At 40.7% G+C, this 27,968-nt stretch overlaps 1 protein-coding gene across 1 annotated transcript in view; it reads left to right on the top strand.

The window, feature by feature from the left end:
• fndc7b (fibronectin type III domain containing 7b) overlaps window positions 1-25,971 on the top strand; it is a 53,778-nt gene extending 27,807 nt beyond the window's left edge. Inside the window, exons 31-53 of the mRNA XM_077204599.1 lie at window positions 563-820; window positions 897-1,157; window positions 3,588-3,854; window positions 3,972-4,235; window positions 5,909-6,166; window positions 6,312-6,572; window positions 6,675-6,935; window positions 7,050-7,310; window positions 7,609-7,875; window positions 7,989-8,249; window positions 8,605-8,865; window positions 8,973-9,233; window positions 9,339-9,596; window positions 10,399-10,665; window positions 13,046-13,306; window positions 16,698-16,958; window positions 17,672-17,932; window positions 18,030-18,290; window positions 18,379-18,639; window positions 19,379-19,666; window positions 19,922-20,155; window positions 21,633-21,698; window positions 25,119-25,971. Of these exons, the coding sequence (XP_077060714.1) occupies window positions 563-820; window positions 897-1,157; window positions 3,588-3,854; window positions 3,972-4,235; window positions 5,909-6,166; window positions 6,312-6,572; window positions 6,675-6,935; window positions 7,050-7,310; window positions 7,609-7,875; window positions 7,989-8,249; window positions 8,605-8,865; window positions 8,973-9,233; window positions 9,339-9,596; window positions 10,399-10,665; window positions 13,046-13,306; window positions 16,698-16,958; window positions 17,672-17,932; window positions 18,030-18,290; window positions 18,379-18,639; window positions 19,379-19,666; window positions 19,922-20,155; window positions 21,633-21,698; window positions 25,119-25,393 (5,834 nt within the window). The 3' untranslated portion in view covers window positions 25,394-25,971. The remainder of the gene's footprint in view (window positions 1-562; window positions 821-896; window positions 1,158-3,587; window positions 3,855-3,971; window positions 4,236-5,908; window positions 6,167-6,311; window positions 6,573-6,674; window positions 6,936-7,049; window positions 7,311-7,608; window positions 7,876-7,988; window positions 8,250-8,604; window positions 8,866-8,972; window positions 9,234-9,338; window positions 9,597-10,398; window positions 10,666-13,045; window positions 13,307-16,697; window positions 16,959-17,671; window positions 17,933-18,029; window positions 18,291-18,378; window positions 18,640-19,378; window positions 19,667-19,921; window positions 20,156-21,632; window positions 21,699-25,118) is intronic.
• Window positions 25,972-27,968: the final 1,997 nt, after the last annotated feature.

The raw sequence follows: 27,968 nt of genomic DNA, 5'->3' as shown, positions 1-27,968 counted from the left end.
TCTACCCACAACAGTGAATTACATTGGCAACTACCCACAACATCACCCTAACAAATACCTAGTAATGCCCTAAAAACTATCCACAATGCCCTCTCAGAACGCAGCAGTATGTTAAAACCTACTCAGAACACCTCAACAACTGTTTTAACAATTTCCTAGCAATTGCCCACAATACCAGCATCTACCTAGTAGGCCTAATGCACTAGAAACCACCAGAACAGGCTTTCAGACACTTAGGAAGTTAAGAAGTTTTAAGAAGTTCCAGTAGACATTAAGAAGTGTTTTCGTCAATCAGACTACAATTGGGGACCCAAAAAGTGGACCCAAAACATCAATGCACCTGCATAGAAGTGCTCTGAAAACCACTCAAAAGAGCCAAAAATTGCATAGCAGCATCCTAGCCACCACTCTCAACATCCTAACAAACCCACAACAGCATGCTAAAAACACTCAGAAACCTTATCACTCAGTTATAAATGCCATGGAAACTACACCTAACATCCTTGCAATACTGTATTTTGCACCATGATAATTCATTTCATTCTCTTCATTATGAACTTAGGTCCCTGTGTACCTCAGCATGTTGAAGTGCAGTACGGCCTGTCTATCGGCCAGTTGTCCTGGGACATGAGCAGAGGTGCTACCAGATACACCACACAGGCTGCCACTGATCTGGGATCAGTGTTATCCTGCTCCACCAGTGACACCTCCTGTGTCCTCTACAATTTGTCCTGCAGTCAGACATATGACATCATTGTGACTGCACACAACAACGTCTGCCAAGGAACTGCTGTATCTGCATCAGCTACTCTAAACACAGGTGCATTCAATTTGCCATTACCCCAATGATTTTAGTGCTTAATGCGTCCAAAAACTGACTGTGTGTGCTTTACCAGAACCCTGCCCACCCCAGAACGTGCAAACCCATCTGAATTGCTCAAGTGATGTAGGGACTGTGTCTTGGGAAGAGAGTTTGGGGGCAGTGGCATACGTGGCTTTCCTGGAGGGTCGAAATGGTCAAAGCCTGTCCTGCTACACGACAAGCTCCAGCTGCAGTGTGGCCGGGTTGGTCTGTGGCACTGTTTATATCACCCATGTACGAGCCATTGGAGGAACTTACAACAGCACAGACAGCGAGACCGTTCTTCTCACATCAGGTTAGGCATTTTTTCTTGCTTTCTATTTTAACGCCGTGCCAGCTTCTATGGCTATATTCATATCAAGAGCCAGGTTTAGGTTTTCAAAAAAAAAAAAAACTAAAGATTTTCCTAAAAACCTTAATACTAAATTTGGATTTACTTGGTTTAAACCCTTTTCAAAAGTATCAAACAAGTTCCTCAAATGGATAGAAGTAATACAATTTGACAAAATATGTTTAATGGATAGAAGGCATCTAACAAATCAGGAACCATATACATTCTGTAATTAATCCAATGGAGGCAAGTTGAACTTAGTGATGGGCGATTTCAAAACACTGCTTCATAAAGCTACGAAAACTTTACAAATCGTTTGTTTCGAATCAGTGGTTTGGCACATATATAAAACTGCCAAAGTCATGTGATTTCAGTAAACGACGGTTTGTTAGGGCCTACGTCGTAACCTTTTCGAAATTTCAATGGTTAACCGCTAGGGGGACAATGATCATGAATCATGTGGATTCACTGAGATTCCCCCCCCCCCCAGTGGCAAACCATTGAACAAGTGTTTATGGGTTTTATACATCTGTACACATTTTAATTAGACATTAATATAATTAAAAGGAATAATAGTAGTTAATAGTCTCTAATTGGCCTGTTTAGCGAAGCCATCCATGGAACAAACAATGCAAGCCCTAAACATTTATAAAAGAACACATATTGCACAGATACTTTTAATCTTAATAGATGATTAGTTAATTGCATTTGATAGATTTTACTTTCAATAAAACATTTGGCCTGAGTTTGTGTTGCATTTACACTGTTCTGAGCAGTACTCTCACCAGCATGTGGCGTTTCGAGCTCTTTGAAACAGTGAATCATTTTGCGGAACAATTGGTTCAATTGATTCAAAGCTTTGAAAAGCTTTGTTTTTCCTATCACTAAGTTCAACTGAACCCATGTGCAGATCTATTTAACAAAACTTAATTAAAACAAATGCAAAATAAAAAAGACTAGAAATATGAAATGAACTTGAACAAACTAACTCAACAGCAGCAGTGAACATTAAAGGAATAGTTCACCCAAAAATAAAAAAAATGCTGTCAGTATTTACTCACCCTCATGTTGTTCCAACCCCGTAAGACCTTCGTTCATCTTCGGAACAGGAATTAAGATATTTTTGATGAAATCTGAGAGCTGGATCACTCCTCCATAGGCTTCTTGAGGGATTGAACTTGCAGGCCCCGAAAAGTTATTACAGACATCGTTAAAATAGTCCAAGTGACTACAGTGGCTCAATCTTAAGTTTATCAAGCAACGAGAATACTTTTTGTGCGCAAAAAAACTAAAATAACGACTTTATTTCAACTATTCATTTCCTTCTCTGTGGGCCTCGAGTGAGTTCACTAGTGTAAAAGCGTAAGCTTCTGTTGTTGTACGTCACACACATCACCCACATGACCAGCGTCGGCCAATAGTGAGCCTACGTGTGACGTAGCTCTACGCTATTACATTAAGTTAACTGACTAGATTCCAACAGAGAAGGAAATGAATTGTTGAAATAAAGTCGTCATTTTTGTTAGTTTTTGCGCACAAAAAGTATTCTCGTCGTTTGATAAACTTAAGATTGAGCCACTGTAGTCACTTGGACTATTTTAACGCTTTAATAACTTTTCGAGGCTGTCAAGTTTCAATCCTTTTAAAGCCTATGGAGGAGTGATCCAGCTCTCAGATTTCATCAAAAATATCTTAATTCGTGTTCCGAAGATGAACGAAGGTCTTACGGGGTTGGAACAACATGAGGGAGAGTAATTACTGACAGAATTTTCATTTTTGGGTGAACTATACCTTTAACAAAGTTAGACACCAGACAACTGGAACATGAGGGCTATATATACCCAAAGACAATGACTTAACAAGACACACCTGAAACCAATAAAAAATAAACCAATGACAATACAGAACAGAGAAGCACACGATTAGAACAACCAATGGAAACATAACAATGAAGCAAGGGAAAATGACATGAACAGGAAACATGACTTAGAGAATTCAAAATAAGAGACAAGAAAGTGTGAACAAAACCAAAAATCCTTACGCGGGTACAGTAGGTGGCAGTATGCACCTGATAAGTCATGGTTGCAATCCGCCATACAACTAAAAGAAGAAGATCAAAAACAGACATGACACATTTTTTGGTATAACAATAACAATTTGTTGCTCTCATGTGTAAATAAAAGAGCTGTGTGCTGCCTACTGACAGCTGCTAAGATATACATATAGCACACACACACATTTATATATATATATATATATATATATATATATATATATATATATACCACAGTATAAGTTTTAAAATGTCTACTAGTATAATGTCATACTGCCCAGCCCACATTGTCCATTACGACTGAGCAGACTTGTGATTCGCCGCTGTGTCTTTGTGTCTAGCCCCCTGTCCACCAGTTTCCAGCTCAGTCACTGTCAGCGTGATCTGTGATAATGCAACAGCATTGTTCAGCTGGGCTTGGAGTGGCGGAGCTGCGTCCTATGAGCTCACTGCCATCAGTAACAACGGCTACACCGCCACCTGCATCTCTCAAGAGAATTACTGTAATATCAGCAAGCTAGTCTGCGGACAGACTTACAAGGTCAGGCTCACAGCAATCAATGATGGATGTCAGGTTACAGAGGAGACGGGAGTGACCTTCCAAACACGTGAGTTGACATTTTTATTTGCAAAAGGGATGAAACACTTACAATGTAACTGTAGAAAATGAATATTGCTCATAACTGGACTAATCAAATTGACCTATTTTGTCCTTTGCAATCTAGGGCCTTGTGCTCCTTTGCATGTGAACGTAGACTTTCAGTGCCAATCTAGAGCAGCTGTACTGACCTGGGAGCAAAGGGATGATGTGCTATACTACCTTGCTAGCGTCACCCTCAGCACAGGAGAAGTGGCTACAGTTTGTAACTCTACAACTGACAGCTGTGAAATGAGTGGGTTGAGGTGTGGAGTGGAGTACGCCTTTACCGTCTCGGCCTACAGTAGATATTGCCACAGTGACGTCAGCAGCACTGTACACATTCAAACAGGTAGATCATTCTGTACTTCAAATAGTGGTGGACAAATGAATGTCCGGCCTAGGAAATTTGTCACTTCACCCTGAGATGAAAAATACCAGAAAAAGCATTGTAGAAGATTTCCCAAACACATTGTGTAGTTGTGCTTAGAGTCAATTTTTTTATTTGTGAACACATATGAAACATGGCAAATTGTGTGGGCATAATTTTTGACCAGCCTGTCATACAAAGAAATTATAAACGCAAACAAAATAGAACCAATTAAATATTAATTACTGATTATTTTGTAGTCATTTTATGCTTTTTCTTGTGAGACATTTTTTAATGCATTTTTTTTACAGAGTAAAATAAAATTTGTAGCTGTAGTTGGCCTTTTTTCCCAACTTAACCAAATTCAGTGTTTTGATCTTCCCTTATATATGACCCTGAGTTGACACATGGCCACAAAGCATAGATAGCCAAATCCTGTGGCCTATTTCACAAAACCAGTTTTAGTGGCCATGTAAGGTTTTATTCTTGGTAAAAGATTGCAAATTAAAATGGACCAATCAGTTGTGTGCAAAGTGACACATATTTGATGTAATAAAACCCCTCTATTTCTTGAACCAAATTAAAGTGATTCACAGTGAAAGCATTTTAGAGATGAAATTGCCAGACTTCCCTGCTGAAAAATCTTGCATTGCTCGTCCCTTGAGTTTACGCTGCGAGAACCAACCCTGAGTTGACAGATAACATTTATACAGAGCGATGTGAGCCTACTGTTGGAGCTGAACTCTGCAGGACAGCAGCACTCCATGACCAAAGTTGCCTATCCCTGCTCTACAGTCTAGCTTACTGCAGAAACTTTTCATGTTTCTTTGACAAGCATGGTACCAAAAGATCCAGACTGTAGAAAACTCCATGTAGTCATTCACACTGGGACCTGTTTACACCCTGTATCACCTCGATGACGCTGAATACAGATGTAAACAGGGTGTAAAATGTTTTGAACTACCACTTTCAGAGGTAGTCGAAAACGCATTCGCCAGGATTGCTTTCGTAGTGTAAATGCTCATTGGGGTGGAATACGTTCGAACAGCCATAAAATAACGCCTACTCTCCACCTACTGACCTAATGCGTAAACATTATGAGAAACACGTTAGACAGACAGGGATTAAAGTTTGTCAGCTGACAAATTTGGTTGAAGACAAAAAACGCACCAAGCACAATGTTCTCTCACTATTCCTGATTTCTAACACACAGCGTTCAGCTGGTCTTGCAGCTGTCATAGCAGAATCGAAAGCTGATGCTCTCCGTATGTTTTTCCGTCGTCTCCGGTCACGTTCATATGTAAATTGCGCAAGCTTGTTTCGTCCATTAGATCAAAAGATCTGAACAAGCCCATATTTACCCTCCCATAGACCCTGCCCTCGAAGAAATCAGGAAAGTGGTTGAAAGTAGACAAAAGAGACTTGTGATCCGATCGACAAAAACACATCTAAATACCAGGTGTAAACAGAGCCTCTGATAAATGTCAGTTTCGATGGAAGTCTGTCCAACTGATTGTGTCTTCAAAAAGAAAAAAAGCAGCAAGGGAGGAAGCAGTGTGAGGGGGGGGGGGGGGGTCCATAATGACTTAGTTTTCCTTAGAATGACACTAGGTTTAAACATCACAATGAAACCTTTGCATTTTCTGTTTCTTCAGAACCTTGTCAGCCAACCCAACTGACAGTTTCAGGATCATGTGATAACAACACAGTTCACTTGAACTGGAATCACAGCAGAGGTGCATTGAGTTACTCAGTGTTTATCGTAAGCAACCTTGGATATGCCGACTCATTCCAGACATCGGAATCGATGCTAACAGCGGAGCTTCTCTGCGGACAGACCTACACCTTCACAGCAGTGGGGCAAAATGATATCTGTGACAGCATACCAAGCATTCCTGCCCATCTTACGACTGGTATGACCCAACACTCATAAAGGCTGTGCTAAATGGCCGATTTTACAAGGGACAAAATTGCCAAAGAAAAGGTTTCTGACATATATATACTACATTTGAGCAGTGTCATTAGGTTGTGTATCAATCACTGCTTTTTTTTCTATAGCCCCATGTGTGCCGTACAACATTCAGACCTTTGCAGAGTGTGAGACTTACCTGGGTGCTGTCAGCTGGGCTGGCAGTGATGGCGCAGATATTTACACCGCCATTGCCGAAGGACAGGATGGCCACACGCACATTTGCATAACAAACACAACTTTCTGTATTTGGGAGGACTTGCATTGTGGGGAAATTTACGTGGTCCAGGTCGTTGCCAACGCACAAATCTGCAGCAGTAATCCCAGTGAAAGTACAATCATCAACATGGGTGAGTTGCTGATAAAAATAAAGGTATAATTATATGAAGGTCAACATTAAATGAAACAACTTTCTAAAAATGGCTAATCGAGATTGCCTGCATTGTGTATAGCTCCATGCATCCCTCAGCTACTGGTGTCCTCCTTTGACTGTGACATGAGAGTGGCTTCCCTCACCTGGGAAGAAAGTGAAAATGCTTCGATGTACCTGGTCTCTGCAGAATCTAGCAGTGGTCACCGGGTCGCACTCTCCACCAATAACACAAGTGCACAGTTCTCGGAGTTCAACTGTGGTCAGCCTTACTTTCTGACTGTGCTAGTTGTGGGAAATGTATGTAGGAGCCCCCCCAGCAATGCTTCAGTACTGCAGACAGGTTAGGACCTTCTTACAGACACACAAATACACGGTGCCAAAAGTCTTGACTAATAGGCATAACAATGCCACACTTGTTGAATGACATGGAGTATGACATTGCGTCTTTTTCCAGAGCCCTGCACTCCCACATCCATCTCTGGCTTTAATGACTGCATCTCCAATATTGCTACAGTATCCTGGGAGCCAGTTGATGGTGCAGAATACTACACCGCAACAGTGCAAGGCCCAGATGGGCCTTTAGGAACATGCATGTCCTGGTCAGCGAGCTGTGGCATGCCCAAACTGCCCTGCGGCCATACATACAATGTTAGCGTGATTGCCTCCAGTCGCCAATGTAACTCAACACCCAGTGCGCTGAGCACTATTAACACAGGTAATGCATGCTAACCAACCTCAACATAAATGTTAGACACAAATAAACAAACCTCAGCACAGGTATTGTTCTGGTAATTGGCATTGTGTGATTTTGTTCCTGCACACTGTCAGAGCATTTATGTGTCTTGATCCCAGCACTGAACTTGGTAATGTTAATATGGTTGGTTCTTGGGATCATTTTTTAAATTTTATTTAATATGCATTTCCAAATTTCTTTTTTTTGTGCTGTCAACAAACAAGGATTATTCTCCTGGCTTTGGTGGATAAGGCTGACTCTCTCTCTCTCTCTTTTGCAGTGCCCTGTGTTCCTATGGGAGTGTCTGTGGTGCTGGACTGTGCCACTGCTGAGGCACGTGTGTCCTGGAACGCAAGCATGGGGGCGCTGTACTACACTGCTTACGCCTGGAGCAGCACATTAAATTTCATATCCTGTAGTAGCACTGGGCCTGTTACACATTGCATTCTTAGTGATCTCATCTGTGGAGATGAATACACTGTTCAGGTGATTGCTGTTGGAGATGAATGCTCCAGCTTGCCCAGTCAGACAGAACAGTTCCACACAGGTACAGTTATCTAGTTTTGTTTTTGTTGTTCTAGATGAAAGAAATTGGTTATGTTATTATTGTCCTGTTATATAGTTGTTATTTGTTTAACATTATATTTTTGTTTCCTGTAGTTCCCTGTGCCCCAAAAGTTACTTCTACACACCTGGACTGCTACACTGACGCTGTCCTGCTGCAGTGGACTCCCACCGTTGGGTCTGTTTCCTACACTGCTGATGCCAGGACACCTGGGGGGCTGATCTCCACCTGCTCCAGCAACTCTACTAACTGTGAACTGAAGGGACTAGCTTGTGGACAAACATACAATCTTACCATGATATCATACAATGGGCATTGCCACAGCCAACCTGGCACAGCCCTGGCAGTTGCATCGGGTATGAAAGAGGAAATTAATTAAAATACAGTACATCACCTACATGAAGCAAAATAGTAATCATTTTTCAAGAGTCATTCTCAGGGATGTCCATATGATTGGCTACTAGTATAATTAAAGGATTAGTTCACCCAAAAATTAGAATGATCCCATAATTTACCCTCAATCCATCCTAGGTATGACTTTCTTCTTTCAGCCAAACACAATCGGAGTTATGTAAAGAAAAATATCCTGCAAAAAATATTTAGCAGTAACCTAATGAAATAATTGTATGTTAATTTTTTTCCTGATTTCTGTAGTTTTGGGACATTGCTTTTTAGTTATCTCTTTCTGACCTCTCTCCCTCTCTCGAACAGTACCCTGTCCACCTCAGAGAGTGGAGTCAAATTTGCTCTGCTCTTCAAACTCTGCCAGTGTGCAGTGGAATCCCGGTATGGGGGCAGAATCGTATGAGGTTCATGCCATCAGCACAGGTGGCCAGATGACAGGATGTGACACCACAAATACTTCATGTGTTGTGCCTAACCTTGTATGCGGTTCCATTTACAACATCAGCGTGCTTGCCATTGGCCACCACTGTAATGTGTCAAAGAGTGCGATCACAACACTTCATTCAGGTAGGTGACCTCTCGAATGTAAAAAATAAGTTTTCCTCATGAAAGTGACAGCATCTTCCACCGCAATTGTACAATGACCCAAATATCAATTCCCATTTTGTCCCCAGTGCCATGTATTCCCAACCAGATTCAGGCAAACCTGAGCTGTGAATCTGGTGTGGTTGATGTGTCCTGGCAGCCTAGCCAAGGAGCTTTCTCTTACTCTGCCATCGCTCAGGGCAGCGGGGGCTTTGCGTCATCATGCAACAGCACCAGCACCACATGTGAGTTCACTAATCTACTGTGTGGACTCACATACAGCATCAGCGTGACTGCCTCCGACCACACGTGTACCAGCGCACAGAGCCATAGCGTAGAGCTGGACACAGGTAGGATGACTGTACACACACAATTTACAAATATATCCTTGAACTAAATGTTTCTTTTCCGTTCCTATCATTACATTTATGATCTTCTTGTTTGCGATTTAACAGTTCCATGTAAGCCAACGGGAATCATCACTGAAATAGAGTGTGGCAGCCACACAGGTGTAGTGTCATGGGAACAAGGAGAGCATGTTGCCTCCTACCTGGTCCTCGCATCCAGCCCAGATGGACACCGAACACATTGCAGCAGTCCCACCTCCATGTGCAAATTAGACAGCCTACATTGTGGCCAAGCCTACAACCTCACAATCACTGCCCAGGACAGCCACTGTGACAGCAAAAATGCCCTTTCAACATTACAGTCAGGTTAGGAATTTTCCCCTAATACTCTTTCATCAACATGTTTTCTACACTGCTATTCAATGGCAGCACTGTGCCACCATCAGCTCTACAGACAGAAGGGCTGTGTTTGAAATCGCCCCCTATACCCTCATTCACTATTCCCTCATTCACTATTCCCTAATTACTCCACTACTATAGTCCACTCGAAGGAGTGAATGAAAGCGAGTGAGTGAATTCAGACACTGAGTGCGCCGGAAGGGCGTTTTTGCATAGTTTGTGCTTGCTGTTTGATATTCATTTGTAACTTAGCAAACTGGCAGCTCCAGTAGTAATGAAAAGATTTATCATGAACTATGTCATGGAAACTTAAACCTTAATTAAACAATTTCATAATCAATTTAAAAGGAATTTATACCAGTATGTTATTACGCTGTAGCCACATCGGATCAGCGATTTGTAAAGTGGATGGATGATTCATCTACAGGCGCCATCTTCCGACGAGACACATGAATTAATTTGGCGCAACTCTCACGTTGTATTCTGTATTCTGGTATTCTCTAGCTGTTGTGTGTACATCAGTTGTACACTCATTAATGCGGTGCATTATGGGATTTAATGAGTGCACTCGATAACGTCCACTATGGTTTCGGACACCACTACAAATGGCTGTCCCTTCAAATAGTGCCCTATTTAAGGGTATGGGGGCGATTTCAAACACAGCCTAGCTTTTCTGACACAATCGGCTGATGTCAGATATCTGTCTTTGTTGACAAACCCAAATGAACTTCTCTATGCATTAATGCTTAATCTTCCTCCTCTTCCTCAGTTCCATGTTCACCCATCAACGTGCAAGCATCTCTCGTTTGCCTCTCTAACTCTGCGGCTGTTACGTGGCAAAGTACCAGTGGGGCACTGTCCTACCAGGCTGAGGGCATCACTTTAGACGGCACCCATATGGCCAACTGCAGCAGCAGCAACACGACTCACTGCAACCTGGAGCATCTGCTCTGCGGACGCACATATAATGTGTCTGTGCTGTCCATGGATCATGCATGCAGCAGCGAACGGAGTTTGTTCACACAAGTGCATACCGGTGAGACAGTTAAAATGCATTCTTTATGTTGAAGGTGATTTTTAAAGTAAGCCATTTGTAGGTTGATTTCTTGAAAAGTGTAAACTAGGAGTCTCCAGCCCTGCTGATGGAGAGCTACCATCATACAGAGTATAGCACCAACCCGAATCAAACACACCTGAACCAGCAAATAAATGTGTTCGGGGTTAGTTGGAAATTACAGGCAGGTGTTGTTGGAAAAGGGTTGGAACTGAATTCTTCAGGAAGGTCACTCTCTAGGAGAAGGGTTACTCCTTGTGTAAACAAGTCAAGTCAAGTCAAGTCATCCTCATTTATATAGCGCTTTTAACAATGTAGATTGTTTCAAAGCAGCTTTACAGAGATAAACATATAACTTAAGGTAACAGAGATTGGTTTGGTTTTATAGTGGCTCTTGAAAAATGTTTTTTTCCAGCTAAAGTTAGTTTTGATTGATTCACGTCCGTCTAAATGATCATTTGTTATTAAATTAGGGGCCGCTAAGACGACACCGTTCTCTCTAAACAGACTTTAAACGTGAACCTGTGATAGACGCTGATGGCGTTCACATGCACATTAAGAATTGATTCTATAGTTATGTGCGTTTGAATATATGTGCGCAGGTTTGTAATTCCTTACAAACCATGCCTAAACAAACTACTTGTCTATACATTTTGATGCAGAATTTTTATTTTATCTTATCACTTTGGGTAGGTACGCGAACCGAAAAATTCCACAACGCTTTATCTGTAGAGTGGTATAGGGATCCTCCATAGGGAGAGGCTAGTTGGCACTTCAGCACTGCATTGTCATCAGGTCCAGGCGAAAGTCCTTCGTCAGATCTGGAAACGGCCTGGATCCGGCAGGCTGCGGGAAAACCTCGGGATAAACAAAGACACTAAAATTAGCGTAGATGCCATTCTTCTTATGATGTAACGAGTACATCAGGATTTGAGGGAAGTGTTCCCAGTTCCGGCTGACCTAATCTAAGCAGCCTAATATTGAATTATAGAAGTCTATAGAGTGTTATGTGAATGCTAGGTCAAAGAGATGTGTTTTTAGTCTAGCTTTGAACTGACAGACTGTGTCTGCTTCCCGGACAATGTTAGGAAGATTATTCCAAAGTTTTGGTGCTAAATAGGAAAAGAATCTACCGCCAGCAGTCGATTTATATATTCTAGGTATTATCAACTGGCCGGAGTTTTGAGATCGCAATAGACGTGAAGGACTATAATGCGTTAAGAGCTCGCTCAAGTACTGGGGAGCTAAACCATTTAGTGCTTTGTAAGTAATCAGCAATATTTTAAAATTTATACGATGTTTAATAGGGAGCCAATGCAGTGTTGACAGAACCGGGCTAATATGGTCGTACTTCCTGGTTCTGGTAAGAACTCTAGCGGCTGCATTTTGAACTAGCTGTAGTTTGTTTATTAAGCGTGCAGGGCAACCACCCAGTAGAGCATTACAATAATCTAGCCTTGATGTCATGAACGCATGAACTAGTTGTTCCGCATTTGTCAATGAGAGCATATGACGTAATTTAGATATATTTTTAAGATGGAAAAATGCGGTTTTACAGACACTAGACATGTGACTTTCAAATGAAAGATTGGTATCAAAGAGCACACCCCGGTTCCTAACTGACGACGAATCCTTAACAGAGCAGCCATCAAGTGTTAGACGGTATTCTAGGTTATTACGTGTGGAAGTTTTTTGTCCAATAATTAGAATCTCTGTTTTTTCAGAATTTAGTAGTAGGAAATTACTAGTCATCCAATTTTTTATATCAGATATGCATTCCGATAATTTTGTGAATTGGTGAGTTTCGTTAGGTTTGGAAGAAATATAGAGCTGAGTATCATCAGCATAACAGTGAAAGCTAATTCCATGTTTCCTAATGATATCTCCTAAAGGTAGCATGTACAGAGTGAACAGCAGCAGTCCTAGTACTGAGCCTTGTGGTACGCCATACTGAACTTGTGATCGATAAGACATCTCTTCATTTACTGCTACAAACTGATAGCGGTCAGATAAATATGATTTAAACCATGCTAATGCAATTCCACTAATGCCAACATAGTTTTCTAGTCTATTTAAGAGAATGTTGTGGTCAATGGTGTCAAATGCAGCACTAAGATCAAGTAACACTAATAGAGAGATACAACCACGATCGGCTGATAAGAGCAAATCATTTGTGACTCTAATGAGAGCTGTCTCAGTGCTATGGTGCGGTCTAAATCCTAAACACTGTGGCACTTTCAAAGCAGCCATTTCTTAAACAACCAACATCCACTTAGAGCACCTTAGAGAACAGATGTTTGAAAATGTATGAAGATGTAACAACATCAAGAACAGATGTATGAAAAGTGCTTTTCTTTTTTAGCGCCCTGTCCACCTCAGGACGTTGATGTGCAGGTGAACTGCTCTGCTGGCTTCATGACTGTCACATGGGCAGCCAATCCAGATGCAGAATCTTTCCATGTGAGAGCAGCGACCAGTGGAGGAGCTTTGCTGTCATGTGATTCCACTAGCACCAGCTGTTCAATCCCTGGCTTGCCATGCGGACAGTCATATTCTGTCACTGTGACGTCTGTTAGGGGTGGCTGTGAGAGCCAGCCCAGCACTGCTGTCAACATTACCTCAGGTAACTTTCACAACAACGGTTAGGCCTATATCTGCGTATAATCTGCGAGTCATCTGTGGGCCAAGTAATAAAATATAACCTTCTGAATTAATTCCGGTTGGAGGAGATAAATCATTAATGATGGAAATATTAACGTGTTTAAAAAAAGCGGCAACCCTCCGGTCTCTCTCTTGAATCCAACACGGAAGTGACTTAAACTGCAATTCATTGACTGACCGCTAGTTACAGGCTCCAAAAGATAGTCAATCCAATACAATCCCCATGTTAAAATGCCCAACTTTATCATGACAACTGTGAGGGGGTGAATTTTTTTTTATAACTCATTGGTTTTTTATTTTATTAAGTTCTGCATAATTAAGGGCATGGCCACTTGAGTGACAGGTGGATTGCTCTGCTGTCACTACTAGCCATTTGTCTACTGTCTGTTAGCGTCACGTGACGTCAACCTCAGCTATTCCGCCTCTTTGCCCATTTTCGGTGGGAGTGACGCGCTGCCAAGATGGCGGCGGCCGGCTCCACCCACTCCACAGAAACCTACGGTTGACATCACGGAGACATTTGTCCATATTTTTTCACAGTCTATGGTTTAAAGCTTAATGTTTCATCAGGCACTAATTTGTAGACTCTCATTAAGCTACGCAGATGCAGGGCAAATCAGATCCGAGATAAATTTCTAAAAAGGAGATTTAAAAACTAAAGAACGGAAATAAAATTATAATGTGGGAGCGTTTTAGTGAAGTAGCTGGTTATCCAGGACGAATCAGGAGCTGGGTATGATAGCCTGAATGTAACAGCTGTATCTATATGACAAAAAACTAAAAAATGTGCTTATATCCAGCCTTTGCTTGGGCTGGACATATTTAATTTCTTGTGTGTGTGTGTGTGTGTGTGTGTGTGTGTGTGTGTGTGTGTGTGTGTGTGTGTGTGTGTGTGTGTGTGTGTGTGTGTGTGTGTGTGTGTGTGTGTGTGTGTGTGTGTGAGTGTGTGTGTCTGTGTGTGTGTGTGTGTGTGTGTGTTCCTGAAGTTACAGTGATGAAAACTGTGACATTTCCAACTGAAGTTAAGGAAATGTAATTTTTAACAGCAGATTCAGATGATCCACACAACTCTAGCAGATATATACATAAAATGATAACAGCACACAATGGACAGTTATCAGCTCATGTTACAAGGCCAAATACCAACGGATTAATTCCTCCTTGTAACCTGTACAGTACATATGGAGGCCCTGAAGGGACATGGTGGTGGAAAAATATGAGATGGGAGGAAAGAATATATGTCAATGCTTTTGCATTCTCTCGCAAAAGTTTTGCAACCCACTTTGTGCTCGCAAATAACATAAAAGGTTTTGGAGCAAATGCAAAGTTTCTTTTCAAATGCAAAGTAAAGTAAAACTTTTGTGAGAGAACGCAAAAGCGTATTTTTTCCCACCACCATGTCCCTTTTGGGGCTCCGCATGTACTGTACCATATTAAGTCCCTTTAAAGGCACACTATGCAAGAAGTGTACCTTAAAGTCCCTGTAAAGTCAAAATTAAGTATGAGTTCTGAGTTTGTCACACCACAGAAAAATTTGTTATTAGCCACCCAGCCAAATTTGAATGATAAAAAAAGCCGGCAAGTACATAAAATAAGCTATCAAAATGTAGAAAAAATTAGCAGTAGTCTGCTCTCAAACGCTGGGGGCGTGTCCGCTGGTTGCGCTGAAACCACGCCCACTCGCGGAAGGTATAATAAATTTTTTGCTTTTTACGTATGTCAATTTCGCCATGGACACGCGAATGGATTCAAAATGTTCAAGCATCCAACTAGACGCAGTTGACGCGAATTTGACGCTCTATTCGCGTTTGGTGTGAATACACTCACCAGTTGTCGGCGCGACGGGAGGATGAAGGCCGAGGCGGGAGATAGTCGGTTCGGCCCCATTCACCAGTAACACCGGATTATCAGTGAATCCCAGTTGTCTCCAATGAAAAATTATAAAACTATCCCATGTAAAATGATCAATATAGAGGCGGGTGTTTGCGGTGATCTTCAGCTCTCCATCAACTGGTGTCTCTTCACAAAATGAATCCACCTCTTCTTGATGTGATCGTTTTTCGGAAATGTAAATAAGGACACCGAAATGTTTTGTACGTGACCACATCCAGGTAGTACGCATTTCCGTGACGAACGCATAGCTATAGCAAACTGTAGGCTGTCATACTGACAGTAATATTAATTGATAATTAATATGCTCTATTTATATTGTTAGGGGAGGGGCCAGCCTTTTTTTTTATTGCCTTTACAGGGACTTTAATATAACAGCTTCAAAGTCATTTCGGTGGTAAAAAAAACTCATAGTAGGGCGAATCATCCTGGTAGTAAAGCTTGGGCCAGCAACGCAAGTTTGAGAGGAGCCCCCCCGACAAATCGTCATACACATCGTACGACCAGAGAACTGCTTTATGGCAGTCCTTCAGTCACTTTGGTGCTTTCGCGATCTGAACTTTCTTTTCTCTCGAGGCATCGACAACACCGCTGACACAGGTAAAAAAACACGTGCTAGAAGAGTTTTTGTTTTGTTGTTTTAAAAGACCACGCAGAAAATACTTCGGATGCCACGATGCCATCAAGCGCTATCTCTGGACGTAATCAGTCCTTCACTGACCAATCAAAGTCCATTAGCAGAATGCTAGCGTGTAATTGGCAACCACAACTACACCTGTAAGAAATCGAAAGGACATAAGTACTTGTTCATTCAACTTTGGACCTATAACCCAAGTTGAACTTGCAAAATCTACATTCAAATCTGAGATTTCTCAACGGCAATCGACAAATTTAGCTGTCTAGCCCCATAGACTCCCATTCATTTTGCACTCGGACGATCTGGTGGAACTACAACCAAAATTCGGTACAATAGGGCTTAATAGGGAGTGGCCAGGCTTTCCTTAGACGGCTTTGGACATGTCATTTCACTCGGCGTCCATCTTTGAAATGCCTCTCAGGCAGCTCCCATCTCTTTGAATGGGAAAACATCAAACTCTCCAAAACTGTTTGCCAATGAAATCACCAAGGAAATCTGACAACAACTGTCTTATAAATTTTGTTTCTACATGCTTGAATCATGACAGAAAACAACATTGTTCAGGCCGGATCAAGCTAATGCGCAGTGGAAGCGTGTCAGACTGTTTCTATAGGAACCGGAGCTTCTAACAGCAGCATTGCACTTTTCCCCATTAAAAACATTACGAGTGACACATTTTGTGTAATTCTATAGTCTTTGACCATATGTACAGTACTGCCACAGAATGCTGTTAATTAACCGCTGTTAATTTTTACTGCAAAGGATGTCTTTGTGGAAATGCCTATTGATCCCAGCAAGCTAACAGATTGTATTTGCATGTCTTTAGCTCCTTGTGTTCCGCAAGGAGAGGCAGGAAACCTGGACTGCGTTACAAACTCAGCCTGGGTGACGTGGTTACAAGCAATGGGGGCGGAGTCTTACTCTGTCCTGGCAGTGGAAAGGGGCGGAGCTAACGCTAGCTGCTCAGCCTCAGATCTGCACTGCAATGTTCCCGACCTGCAGTGTGGAGCCACGTACACCTTCCACATCACTGCCATGAATTCATTCTGCCGAAGCGGACCCAGCAACACCTTCCAGATTCAGACAGGTGCAAACACACTCAGACACCTAGTCTTCCATCTGGTGCTCTTCGCGTGTCGGTCAAAAATGCGTGTCTGTTTTTTTATGCTAAATTATTTTTATGCTGTATTTATTATCCATTTATTCACTTTTTGAGCATAGATCTGCAAATTTCAACTTAAACTGTCATAAATCTTGAATGCTTTAGAGCACGGATTTAAGTTTGATCTCTTTTCAAAGACGACACTTGGCAGATTAATGCTGAAGTAACAGAATTTTACGTGTATTGTAATGAAAGATGCACACAAATACTATTTTCAATTTTTATATGAAATAAATATTTTCAAAATCATGTTTTACTCTAAAATTGCAAGAAAATCAAAGTCATAAATCTAAACAAGTTGTGTTCCAAATTTGAGCTTGATATTTTAAAAATTAGCTTTCAGTAAGATTTTGTTTGGCTGCAGTACCAAAGGTTTTAAAAAAAAATCGTCTCACATTCATTTCCAATGCGGACATTTTTGACCGCGAGATGCAGAGGTGTGACTCTTTTTTACAGGACAATTTAACCTTTTCGAATTTCGAAATTTTTTTTGTTCACATAGCAAGTGCCAAAACCTTCACCAAGTTTCATACCATTCCATTATAGTAAAAAAATTGCTACACACGCTACATCCACCAACTGTCCGAGTCTGTGTCGTCTGTCTGTCAGTCACTGATTTCTGTCTTTTCTGTCCGCAGCTCCATGTGCCCTCACCTCCATCACTGCACATACGGACTGTTTCAGCAGCCATATAACCGTTAGCTGGACACTGAATGAAGGATCCTCCTTCTATGTGGCCACAGCTGAAGGTCACGACCAAAGCATTTTGATGTGCAACAGCACAAGCACGTCCTGTAACCTCACCGAAGCGAAGTGTGGAATGCAGTACACCATTATAATCTCGGCGTCCTCCGACAAATGCAGCAGCTTGCGGAGTTCCCCTCTTAAGATGAACACAGGTACGCATTGAGACGTATTTCATTTGTGTGAGATTTGAGAGCTACATAATATCTGCAAAATTCACACCCACCTCCTCTCTATTTAATTATCTTACAGCACCTTGTGTTCCTCAAAATGTAACAATGAATCCGGTGTGTGACTCAAACGGCATGGTGGCGTCATGGTCACCCTCTCTGGTGGCCGAGTCGTACTCGCTCACGGCCAGCGGTGGAGACGGAGATGTGCGAACCTGCAGAAGCACCGCGAACAACTGCACCCTGCTTCACTTGCACTGTGGACAGATGTACAACGTTAGCATAACCGCTTCGGCTGGAAACTGCACCAGCTTGGCCAGTCAGCAGGTCACCTTCCATACTGGTGAGACCACACATTGACTTAAAATGAAAAGCATTAAATTTTTAGGCGTGACATCTGTGACATACTGTATTCCTTCCGGTCTATATAGTGCCCTGTGAGCCACAGAACATGAGTGTAGAAGTGCAGTGTGACACCAGGACCGCCACACTCTCCTGGGTGGAGAGCCAAGGTTCGCTGAAGTACTTTACATTGGCCCAAACCATGGATGGGCACACAGTTCACTGCGACACCACGGGCACTTCGTGTAGCCTCACAGGACTGACGTGTGGGACATTGTACAACTTCACCGCACAGGCTTCAGATGGGACCTGTAACAGCTCCCTCACTGTGCCAATCCAGAGGGGAGCAGGTACTGTATACGGCCAGATATGTCTGAGAATGTTACAGGATCTATTTATCTAAAGAATATACAATTTAAAACACAAAAGATTTATGCATGTTTTAGTATGATAGTCACATTATTACAAGAAAATATATTTAGCATAAAGAAAATTTCATTTCCTTGTGTTCTTGTGACGTTATTTTCAGGAAATTTTCAGTCAAGCACATCATCTGGATGTTTGAATTTTTTTTTTTTTTATATAATTCACATATTTCAATGTAATGATAATTGGTTTAATTATTTGGTTACACTTTATTTTACAATGTCCTTGTTACATATGTTACATGTACTTACCATAAAGTATGCATAATTACATGCAACTAACCCTCAACCAAATCCTACTCCTACCCTAACCCTATAGTAAGTACATGCAGTTGCTTAATATTACTCAATACTTAATTACACTGTAAAGTACTGAGTAATGTAAAGTAACTACATGGGTTAAGTTATGGTTAGTACCTAGTTATTACCAGTTATGTTTCATTACTGAAACAGTACTGTAAAATAAAGTGCTACCTTTTTTATATTTCAATTTAGCTTTTTTATTATTATTCCAGTTTTAGTCATTTTAGTTCTTAAAGTTAAACTTACAACATTTCTAATTTAGTTTTTCATCAAATTTTTATATTTCAGCTTTATTTGAATGTAATAGTTTTGCTATTGGTTAACAATAACAACACTGTTATTAATTAACCCTCTTCTGTAGTCCCGTGTCCTCCTGCCACCGTGAGAGTGAGAACCCATCTGATGGACGATGCCACTCTAATCAGGGTCTCCTGGAGTTTTGTGGTCTGTCCTAACGTCACGTACCTGGTGCAGGTGACCGGCCAAATCCAAGACAACCAACAGCCCAATATGGACGTGTCATCCTATTGGACAAACGGCAACTACTTTGAATTTCCTGTGCCCTGCAGCACCTCTTATAACGTGACGGTCTTTGCACAAAACTCAGCTGGGATCAGCAGACCATCTCAGACTGTTACTGGTGTCACAGGTATCAGACGACAAGTACATTTTTATTTAACCTCTGTAAGTTTAAATGCATCTAAAAAGCCTAAGCAAGGTGGATTTTAAGAAGAACGATGCCATATCAATACCTTTGTCAAGCCAAGATACTTAAGAAAGTGTTTCTAAAACATGTATAGATATACTTAATATAAAAAACAGATCTTCTCTGTCAAAGAACATGCAGCATTTCAAGATAACTCTGCTTGTATAGAATATTTTCTTACTTTGTTTTCTCCTTCAGTGCCCTGTCCGCCGATGAACGTCACCTTCACGGGTGATAATTCCTCCGCCACAGTGGCCTGGAGGTCATCAGTTCTCACCACAGGATTCAAGGTTTACCAGCTGCGTCCTGACGTCCAGGTGCCTGTCTGTCTCACCTCAGACCTCAGCTGTCAGGTCTCGGGCCTGCTGGCCTCTGATGTTGCTGTGACAGCCTGGAACAGTGCCGGAGAGAGTCTTTCCTCTAGAGTTACTGGTAAGAAGACAAAAAGACATGTGGTTCATTACTAAGTTTAGACATACATTTTTTTTTTATTATTATGATTTTTTATATATACTCAGTCATTAAATTTGGTTAATTTCATTCAAGAAACACCTAACATTGTTACACAATGTAGCTTGAAGATGCATTGAAAATGTTTTTATTTATGTAAGGGATAATCCACAGCTAGCTGTGCATTCAATTATTTCAATGCATGACATGGAGGCAAAGAACCGCCCAACATGAAGTGGAGTGCATTCAAATCGTTTAATAAACACAGCTAGCTGTGGATTATCCCGCTTATACCATGGTAATTTGCCAGCATTGACAGGTTAAACCTGTTAATGATGTTTGCTGCTTAATATTTGACCGGAGAGGTAATGACCGTTATTTTCGTCAGTTACGGTTAGTTACAGCTAGTTTTCTGCCCAAATTCAATCAGACACAGAAATTAAGTAGCGTGTATTAGAATTAGCCTACCTCCATCTGTTCAGCTTCACTCTCTACAAATAATGAAGCTGAAGCAGATTAATTGACTCTGGCCCATTAAATTATTAGAAAATAATGCAATAATGCTCCTCGGGTGTGCATTTCTTTCTAGTAATTGAACGGCCTGTCATTCATTTTTCCTTATTTATTGCCAGGGGTGCCTTAAAATAACCAGAGGCCCCTGGGCTACAACATTACAGTAGGCCCCCTACCCCAGATCATTTTAATTTTAACTTTCTGCCAATTATTACAGAATTTATCTTGTCGGTACACCAGTTAATACAACACTGTGTGTATGCTTCATAAAAATATGGGTCATATACTGTATAGGTGATTATGCAAATTCACTCGTTGCCAGTAGGTGGCGCTTGTGGAACAGCAGGATTAGTTTGCATAAACAAATCAGCGTTCCGCTTATAAAAACTACATTCATTATAGGCATTATACAGAGTTAATATGAAAAGAAAATGCCATCAAAAAATTCCTGGCCGAAATGCGTTTACAGGAAGCCTATCACTCCATGATAGTAAACACCATAAATGAAAATATTCATTATTCAACAAAAGAAGATCAAAACAATCGGTTGTGTGTCCTGAAAATGTACGGGTGTGCAAGTTTTTTCTAGAATGCTGCTGTCACTGCTGAAAACTCCTACTTATTCAAATTATATATAAAAAAAATTGACAAATATAATTTTTCTGCAGCCAGTAGGCCCCTCCCCAGTGTAGACCCCTGGGCTTCGGCCCATGGAAGCATGTGTGTTAATAAACCCTTTCAGTCAATCAGAATTGAGAATTCAAACAGACCATGGTATAATTATTTTTAATGAACAGAGAAAAGTGTACACTATTTTCGGTGGAAGCTGACCTTAACTGTTATTTAAACAAAACATATTACTTTAAATGAGTGCATATTTGACAAGTACATCTTTATTTAATCTTGCATGTGCAAAATGAAATGTATTAACACAAATCTTTTACAGGCCAAACCTTAAACCGTCGGAAGAGGAATCTAAAATATGCGAGGATGACTGCAGCACTGACTCCTGGTGAGATGAACTACAGACACATCCACAGCTTACTGCACAATAATTAAGAGGCGTTTGGATACACAGAGCAATATATAAAAGTTATTAGAATGGTAACACTTTATGTTAGCGTCCATGTTACATGTAGGCTACTTTGTAGAACATTTTACATATTCTATAGTTATAACAGTAAATTATGCATAATTCCATGAAACTTACCCTAAACGAAACTCTATTCCTACATTTTGTACATGTTGTTAATTAATATTACTCAGTACTTAAAAGTATAAATATGTAATTACACCATACAATTACAAATGAACAAGGACACCTTAAAATAAAGTGTAACCAAATACAAGACTTTAAACATTAGTTGAGGATGAGAATTGATTTTCATAATGTTTAGGGTGGGTGTCTCTCACAAAAACATATTCAGGGCAAAAAATAATTAAGCACAATTTCTCTGAAAATTCTCCTAACTGTCATGGCAAACATTCATTTGTTATTTTTTAGCACCATCTTGTGGCAGTTTTGTGTGACAACAAACTGAACATTGATAACTGTGAACTGCTTTCTTAGTGGTTGGTTTGGATCCTGTGACTTAGACTTTGGTTTGGTTAATCAGGAAATAGCCACAGTGCTCCAGATTTCCTCCATGCGGTTGATCAAGAAATCTCTTCTCTCTGTTTCCTGTACGTTTTGTGCCTTGGAGACCCATTGCTTTTTTTTTTTTTACAAAAAAGAGGAAAGAAGATGAAAGAGCATAAAAGTAAAACCCCTCAACTTTGCTCCTGCATCTGACCTTTTCTGAATCCTGTTAGCTATCTGTCAGTTTTGTGTAGAGGAAAAATGCATCTGGGACAGAATTGTAAAAAAGCAACCTCAAAGCGGGCACTACAGTTCAAGTAAAGCAAGCTATACTTCCATCAGTCCAAGTCCCCCGCCTTGTACTCCTTGACGGCATTGGCAAGCATTAGAAACAAGATTCATAGCTTCTTCTTCAACTTGGGTCAAGAAACTCATCATCTGGCATAGCCACTGCCGGGGCACACGCCAAGCTGGGAGTCGCTCGAGCAAGGACTGAATTCCTTAAAGTATCTGAAATCATAATTGAAAAAGCAAAAAAAAAAAAAAAAGGTTCGCTTGGAAGCATCTCTATCAGCTTTAAATCATGAAAGTGTGGTATCACCAGCCACCGCTGAGGCAAAGGTATTGAAGGCAGCAGCAAAAAGTGAGCTTGGAGAAAAAATCTCAGATGTGAGAGAACTTTGCAATCACACTTGTAGGCTAATTACATCAAATGCCAGTCTCACATAGGGCTGTCAGCGCCTGCAGGATTGGAGCCATATCAAGCCCCTCAAGAGCCCATTGTCCATGTAACACCCCCAAAGCAGCTTCGCTTTACAGCCAGGGATGTCAGAGAGTCCTGAAATAAGCTTGATACTGAGAGTATGATGCAGCAGCCTCAGAGGTTAATGCAAACAACTTGCCACAACTTCCTCACCATGCAAGGCAACAGCCATCATTCAACATGATGCTAATATGAGTGAGATCGCTAGGTACTTAGAACGTATATTGCCTGTTAACTCAGGACTTTTCAAGTCTGTCGATCACCCAAAGAATTATTGGGCGTGAAAGTTATCTTTCGTCAACATCACTGAAGGATTGCACCTGTGAGCCACTGAGCAGTTAGACCTTGGAAAATTGTTATGGCTCCCCAGAGATTATTGAGAAATTCCTCTTTGATAGGATCGATAGCTTTCCAAAGATCAGCAACAAGGATGCCAAAAAGCCTTGAGAACTCTGAGACATATTACAGGAAGTGGAGAAGTGCGTATCTTGAAGGCTACCTACCCAGACTTGCTTATCTTGACACTGCTCGAGGTGTAGCCCCCATCGAAGATAAGTTACCTTACGGTCTTCATGAGAAGTGAATGGCTCAAGGTTTTCAGTACAAAACTGTACATCAAGTCATCTTTCCTCCATTCTCATTCTTCTGCGATTTCGTCGGTAGAGAGGCTCGAGCACGCAATGATCCAAGTTTTGCTCTGTCTTCAGGAATCCTTAGGGACAGATTTAGTAACAGCTGCAAAGCCTGTTTTGGCATTAAAAAAACTACTGTGAGGACTAACTAAAGGCTCACAGTGAAAAATTTGTGCTGAAAAGGAGAGGACAGGGTTATTCATTATGGAAATGATCCGGCTGTGTTCTTTAATTTGCCCATCGTCAGTAGATCACGCGCAGAACTTTCCACTCCCATCTGCGCTTTTATGGGATTGCGCTTTCACGCTAATTTGCCCTGTTTAGTACATCTGGCCCATAGTGTGTTGTAAATGGAGCAGCCAGTCAAAAAGCAAGTGAAAAGCTCAGTCTGTCACAATACAAAAGTCTCATCAGATACTGTGAGTCAAACACAGCTCAAATGGTAAGTTGGGCGATGTGGATGAGAACTGCTTGATCATAAGAAACCCCACCCTCTCAAACGTTGCAGGTGTTTTAGGAGCAAACCTTTAGATGAGCGTCAGACTTTGCTAAAGAAGATGGGGATTTGCTACAGGTGCTGTGCTACAACCACTCATATGGCCAGAAACGGTAAAGCAGCTTTAAGTGTAAGGAACGTGGCAGTGACGCTAATGTTGCAGCACCTCATTCAGGACCGCTGCATTCAACCTTATCTGAGCATTGCGTAGAGGGAGGTATAGAAACATTTCAACTTGCTGTTACTTCCAAGTGCACTGAGGTCTGTGAATATGGCAGAAGTGCACGGTCTTGCTCCAATATTTGCCTTGCTAAAGTTTACCAAGAGCGAGAAAGCAATTAAGCTTTATGTTATCCTGGATGACCAGAGCAATAGATCACTCGCAAGAACTAAGTTATTCGACTTGTTACATGTTAAAGGAGAAAACTCATTATAAATCCTACGCACCTATGCATGTGTGACAGTTGTCGTGAAAAAGAGACACAGGTTCTGTTATAGTGACTTTAGATGGAGTGATGAAGGTGAAACTTCAAACTTTGATTGAATGTGCCGGACGACAGGGCTTAGATATCGACTCCTTGCGCAGCACACTGGCATACTCACCTAAAGTCCATTGCTCATTGCATTCCTCCTTTTGGGTCCAGAAGCCCAAAATTTTCTCCTGGGTCATGACATCCTTCAGGTTCATAAAGGTTCAAAATCTGTCAGTTTTGAGTACGTGAAACAAGCATTTGGGACAGAATAGTAATGTCTGAATGTTTGTGTTTTTCACATTAGATCCTCTTTATAGAATACTGTGATACAGTGTTTAAAAAAATCACCATAAAGGCAGTACAACAAGTACAGTACACCCAAGAATATATATATAGACAGATATTGTTATGGTGAAATGTTTCCTGGACATGTTCTTATAGCATTATATAGCAAACTGAGGACACATATTTAATGTTTTGCCTCTACAGACCAGCTGTCCATCCCTGAGGTGAAGGTTGCTCATGTGACAGGACAGTCACTGCAGGTCGAGTGGTCTCAGGTGACCGGGGCGGATTCCTACACTGTGATCCTAACAGAGGACACCCCGTCTCTGCCTGCGCAGGAGGTCCTGTCCATCTACAAGACTGAGATCGCTACACTTACTGACCTAAAACCTGCAACACGTTACTGTGTCACCGTGTCTGCCAAACACAACAGCATCCAGAGCGCCTATTCCCAGCCTTTGTGTGTCACCACTGAGTAAACTGGCTTCCTGCCGGCTGGACTGTACAGGAATGTAGATACAAAACCAACAGAAGCGGCGTTCAGTTCTCCTGATCTAGCATCTTCTCTTTCTTATGTTCCATGATCACTATGAAAAAGAAAACAAAATCAGCCTATTTGTCCTATCAGAAAATCTAAACGAATATAATTTAAAATACTTGACTGATTATGTCTCCTTAACTAATCCTTTCTAAATAAAAAATGTATGTGATGTAATATCTAATACATAACAATTTCTGATGATTGAAAAGCAAAGACAAGGTCTCTTAAAATTATGAATAGATGTGAAGAATACATTGATTGACCATAGAAACATGTTGTAGTTTCTTAAGAAAGTTTTGCATTTATCTTAAAAAGTACTTTTCTGTATCCAGATCATACAATGATTCAATCTTTATGTAGTTAAATCAAATAAATGGTTAATTTATCAAGCATTATTTTTAAACTATACATTGTATTTTCTATCTGATGTATACAACTTAAATAGCTTTGTCAACAATCTACATAAGTACTTTTATACAGCCGAAAGAATTAAAGTCTGTGAATGAAAACTTCAAACATTTTTGTTCAAATGAAGAGCCAAGTGATGTACTCCGTCTTTTCTTTTAATCCCCGTTACAAAGCAATCTTGATTCGATCATCAAGTGAAATTTTGAATTGAAATTTTGGTGAAAATTTTGAGTATTTTGGATTTTTTGAAAAACCTACTTTAGCGAACTAGTCCTTGGTTTTTTGCCAGATCAGAACCAAACCACTGCAGCAAGATTATCTGGAGTCTGTTTGTCAATAATTCATTTGTAATTCAATAATTCATTTGTCTCAAAAGGCCGCCAAAATGTTAAAAGTGGTTGCAGCCACTTTTACTAAAATGACTATTACTCGGGAACAGAATGAGATATTTTAACCAAACTCGACACACATATGTTAGAGCTCATTCTGTGTTCTTGTAAAAAAGTATGTGGCGACTGGCCACTTGGTGACACTATAACATGGAAAAAAAATAACATGGCTATAACTACACAACCCTAAGTCTGATATAATTGAAAATGTAGTGTCTTTGTCCTAAATGCCATAATTGTCTATGAGGACATTGGCGCACCGCAAAAAAACATGGCTGCCACGTTCAGTGAAGTTTGAGCACCTATTAGACAAGATTAAAGGAGGCCTATCGGAAAGAAACTCGGTGGGCATGTTCGACTCATGGCCCTAGAGGTCTGTAAGAATTTTGAAAGAAATTTGCCACTAGGTGGCACTAACGAATTTTACGCCTCTGAATCATGTGGTGTTTCACACATACACCCAATCTTCATATTATCTGTTAGATCTCCTCAGACCTAACAGATATGAAAAAATAGGCCTCAAGAACCAAATTGATCGCCTCAATCAAATTGGTCATTGAATATCTGTGATTATCTAAAATAAAACTTACTTTTGCAAACTAGTCCTAGGTTTTTTTCCTCAACCTCAATAAAACCACTGCGGTACAATTCCCGGGACTCTAGGTCAATAATTATAAAAAATTTGTAAACTTTAGATAGCTAGAAAAAGCCTATAAACCCTTAACGAAAACTTTAAACTTCATGATATTAGCACATGCGACATGATTCTAAACAAGCGTGGAAACTTTTATTGAGATCGGACCATAGGTGGCTCTATAACTGTTAAAAAGCTTTAAAAACCATATATTTCCTATGGTAAATTGCCTGTATTGGCTGTAAATGGTCTTTTCCATCTATGATCTAAGTGGTTAAATGCTTGCTAAATAAAATGTAATATATTTTTACTCATGTGCTTAACGGCCTGATAGCGCTTGATCCAGTTAATTGCTGCTTGCAGCTATATTTAAATCAGTTGTTTTAATTATCTGTGTGGGGAAAAATCATGATGTTATCCTCATTATCTAGCATACTATCTCAGTGTACCTTTCATTTGTTCTCAATGAGTTGTTCATGGCCAAAAAATGTGTTGCAGTTTTTTCCAACAAATATGTACAGCTGGAGGAATGGCATAGGGTTACCACAACTAAACTGGGTCATTTTTGTCACAGTGTTTGCTAGTCTATATACTTTCTATATTCTTCCAATTTAAGCAATATTCAATGAGTTGGTTTAAGGCTAGAATACACTACAAGACATAAAATCTGAACAGATAGAAAGGCATAATACACTTGCCGACTGTTAATATTTACAGAGAAAAACTGTGCTTTACAAAACACTCGCTATAGATATTGTTAAGCATTTTTAATAAAACCTGGGAAAAGGGATTCTACCGAATACTTGGAAACAGTTGAAAAAACTGGAAAGGACCAGTAGCGTCCACAGGCCTATTGCCCTAACGTCTAATCTGTGCAAGCTGTGCAACATTATGGAAAGAATGGTTATTTTTTAATGAAATGCAAGATGGGTATTGGAAGGAAAATGGTTAATCTGATTCATAGTTTCAAGTCAGGGTGAGATCATCGTATTCCAAAAAATACTACAGTATATCGAAAACGGTACTCTTTAAGGTAGTGTGATGATTAATGATACTTTTCCCAGCTTGGAGCAGGAGTTGAG

This window comes from Siphateles boraxobius, unplaced genomic scaffold, assembly GCF_051911475.1.
Source record: "Siphateles boraxobius isolate OS27281-9 unplaced genomic scaffold, OSU_SipBor_1 50, whole genome shotgun sequence".
Lineage (NCBI taxonomy): Eukaryota > Metazoa > Chordata > Actinopteri > Cypriniformes > Leuciscidae > Siphateles > Siphateles boraxobius.
The sequence above is the reverse complement of the archived record's forward strand: the minus strand, read 5'-3'. Positions and strand labels throughout refer to the sequence as shown.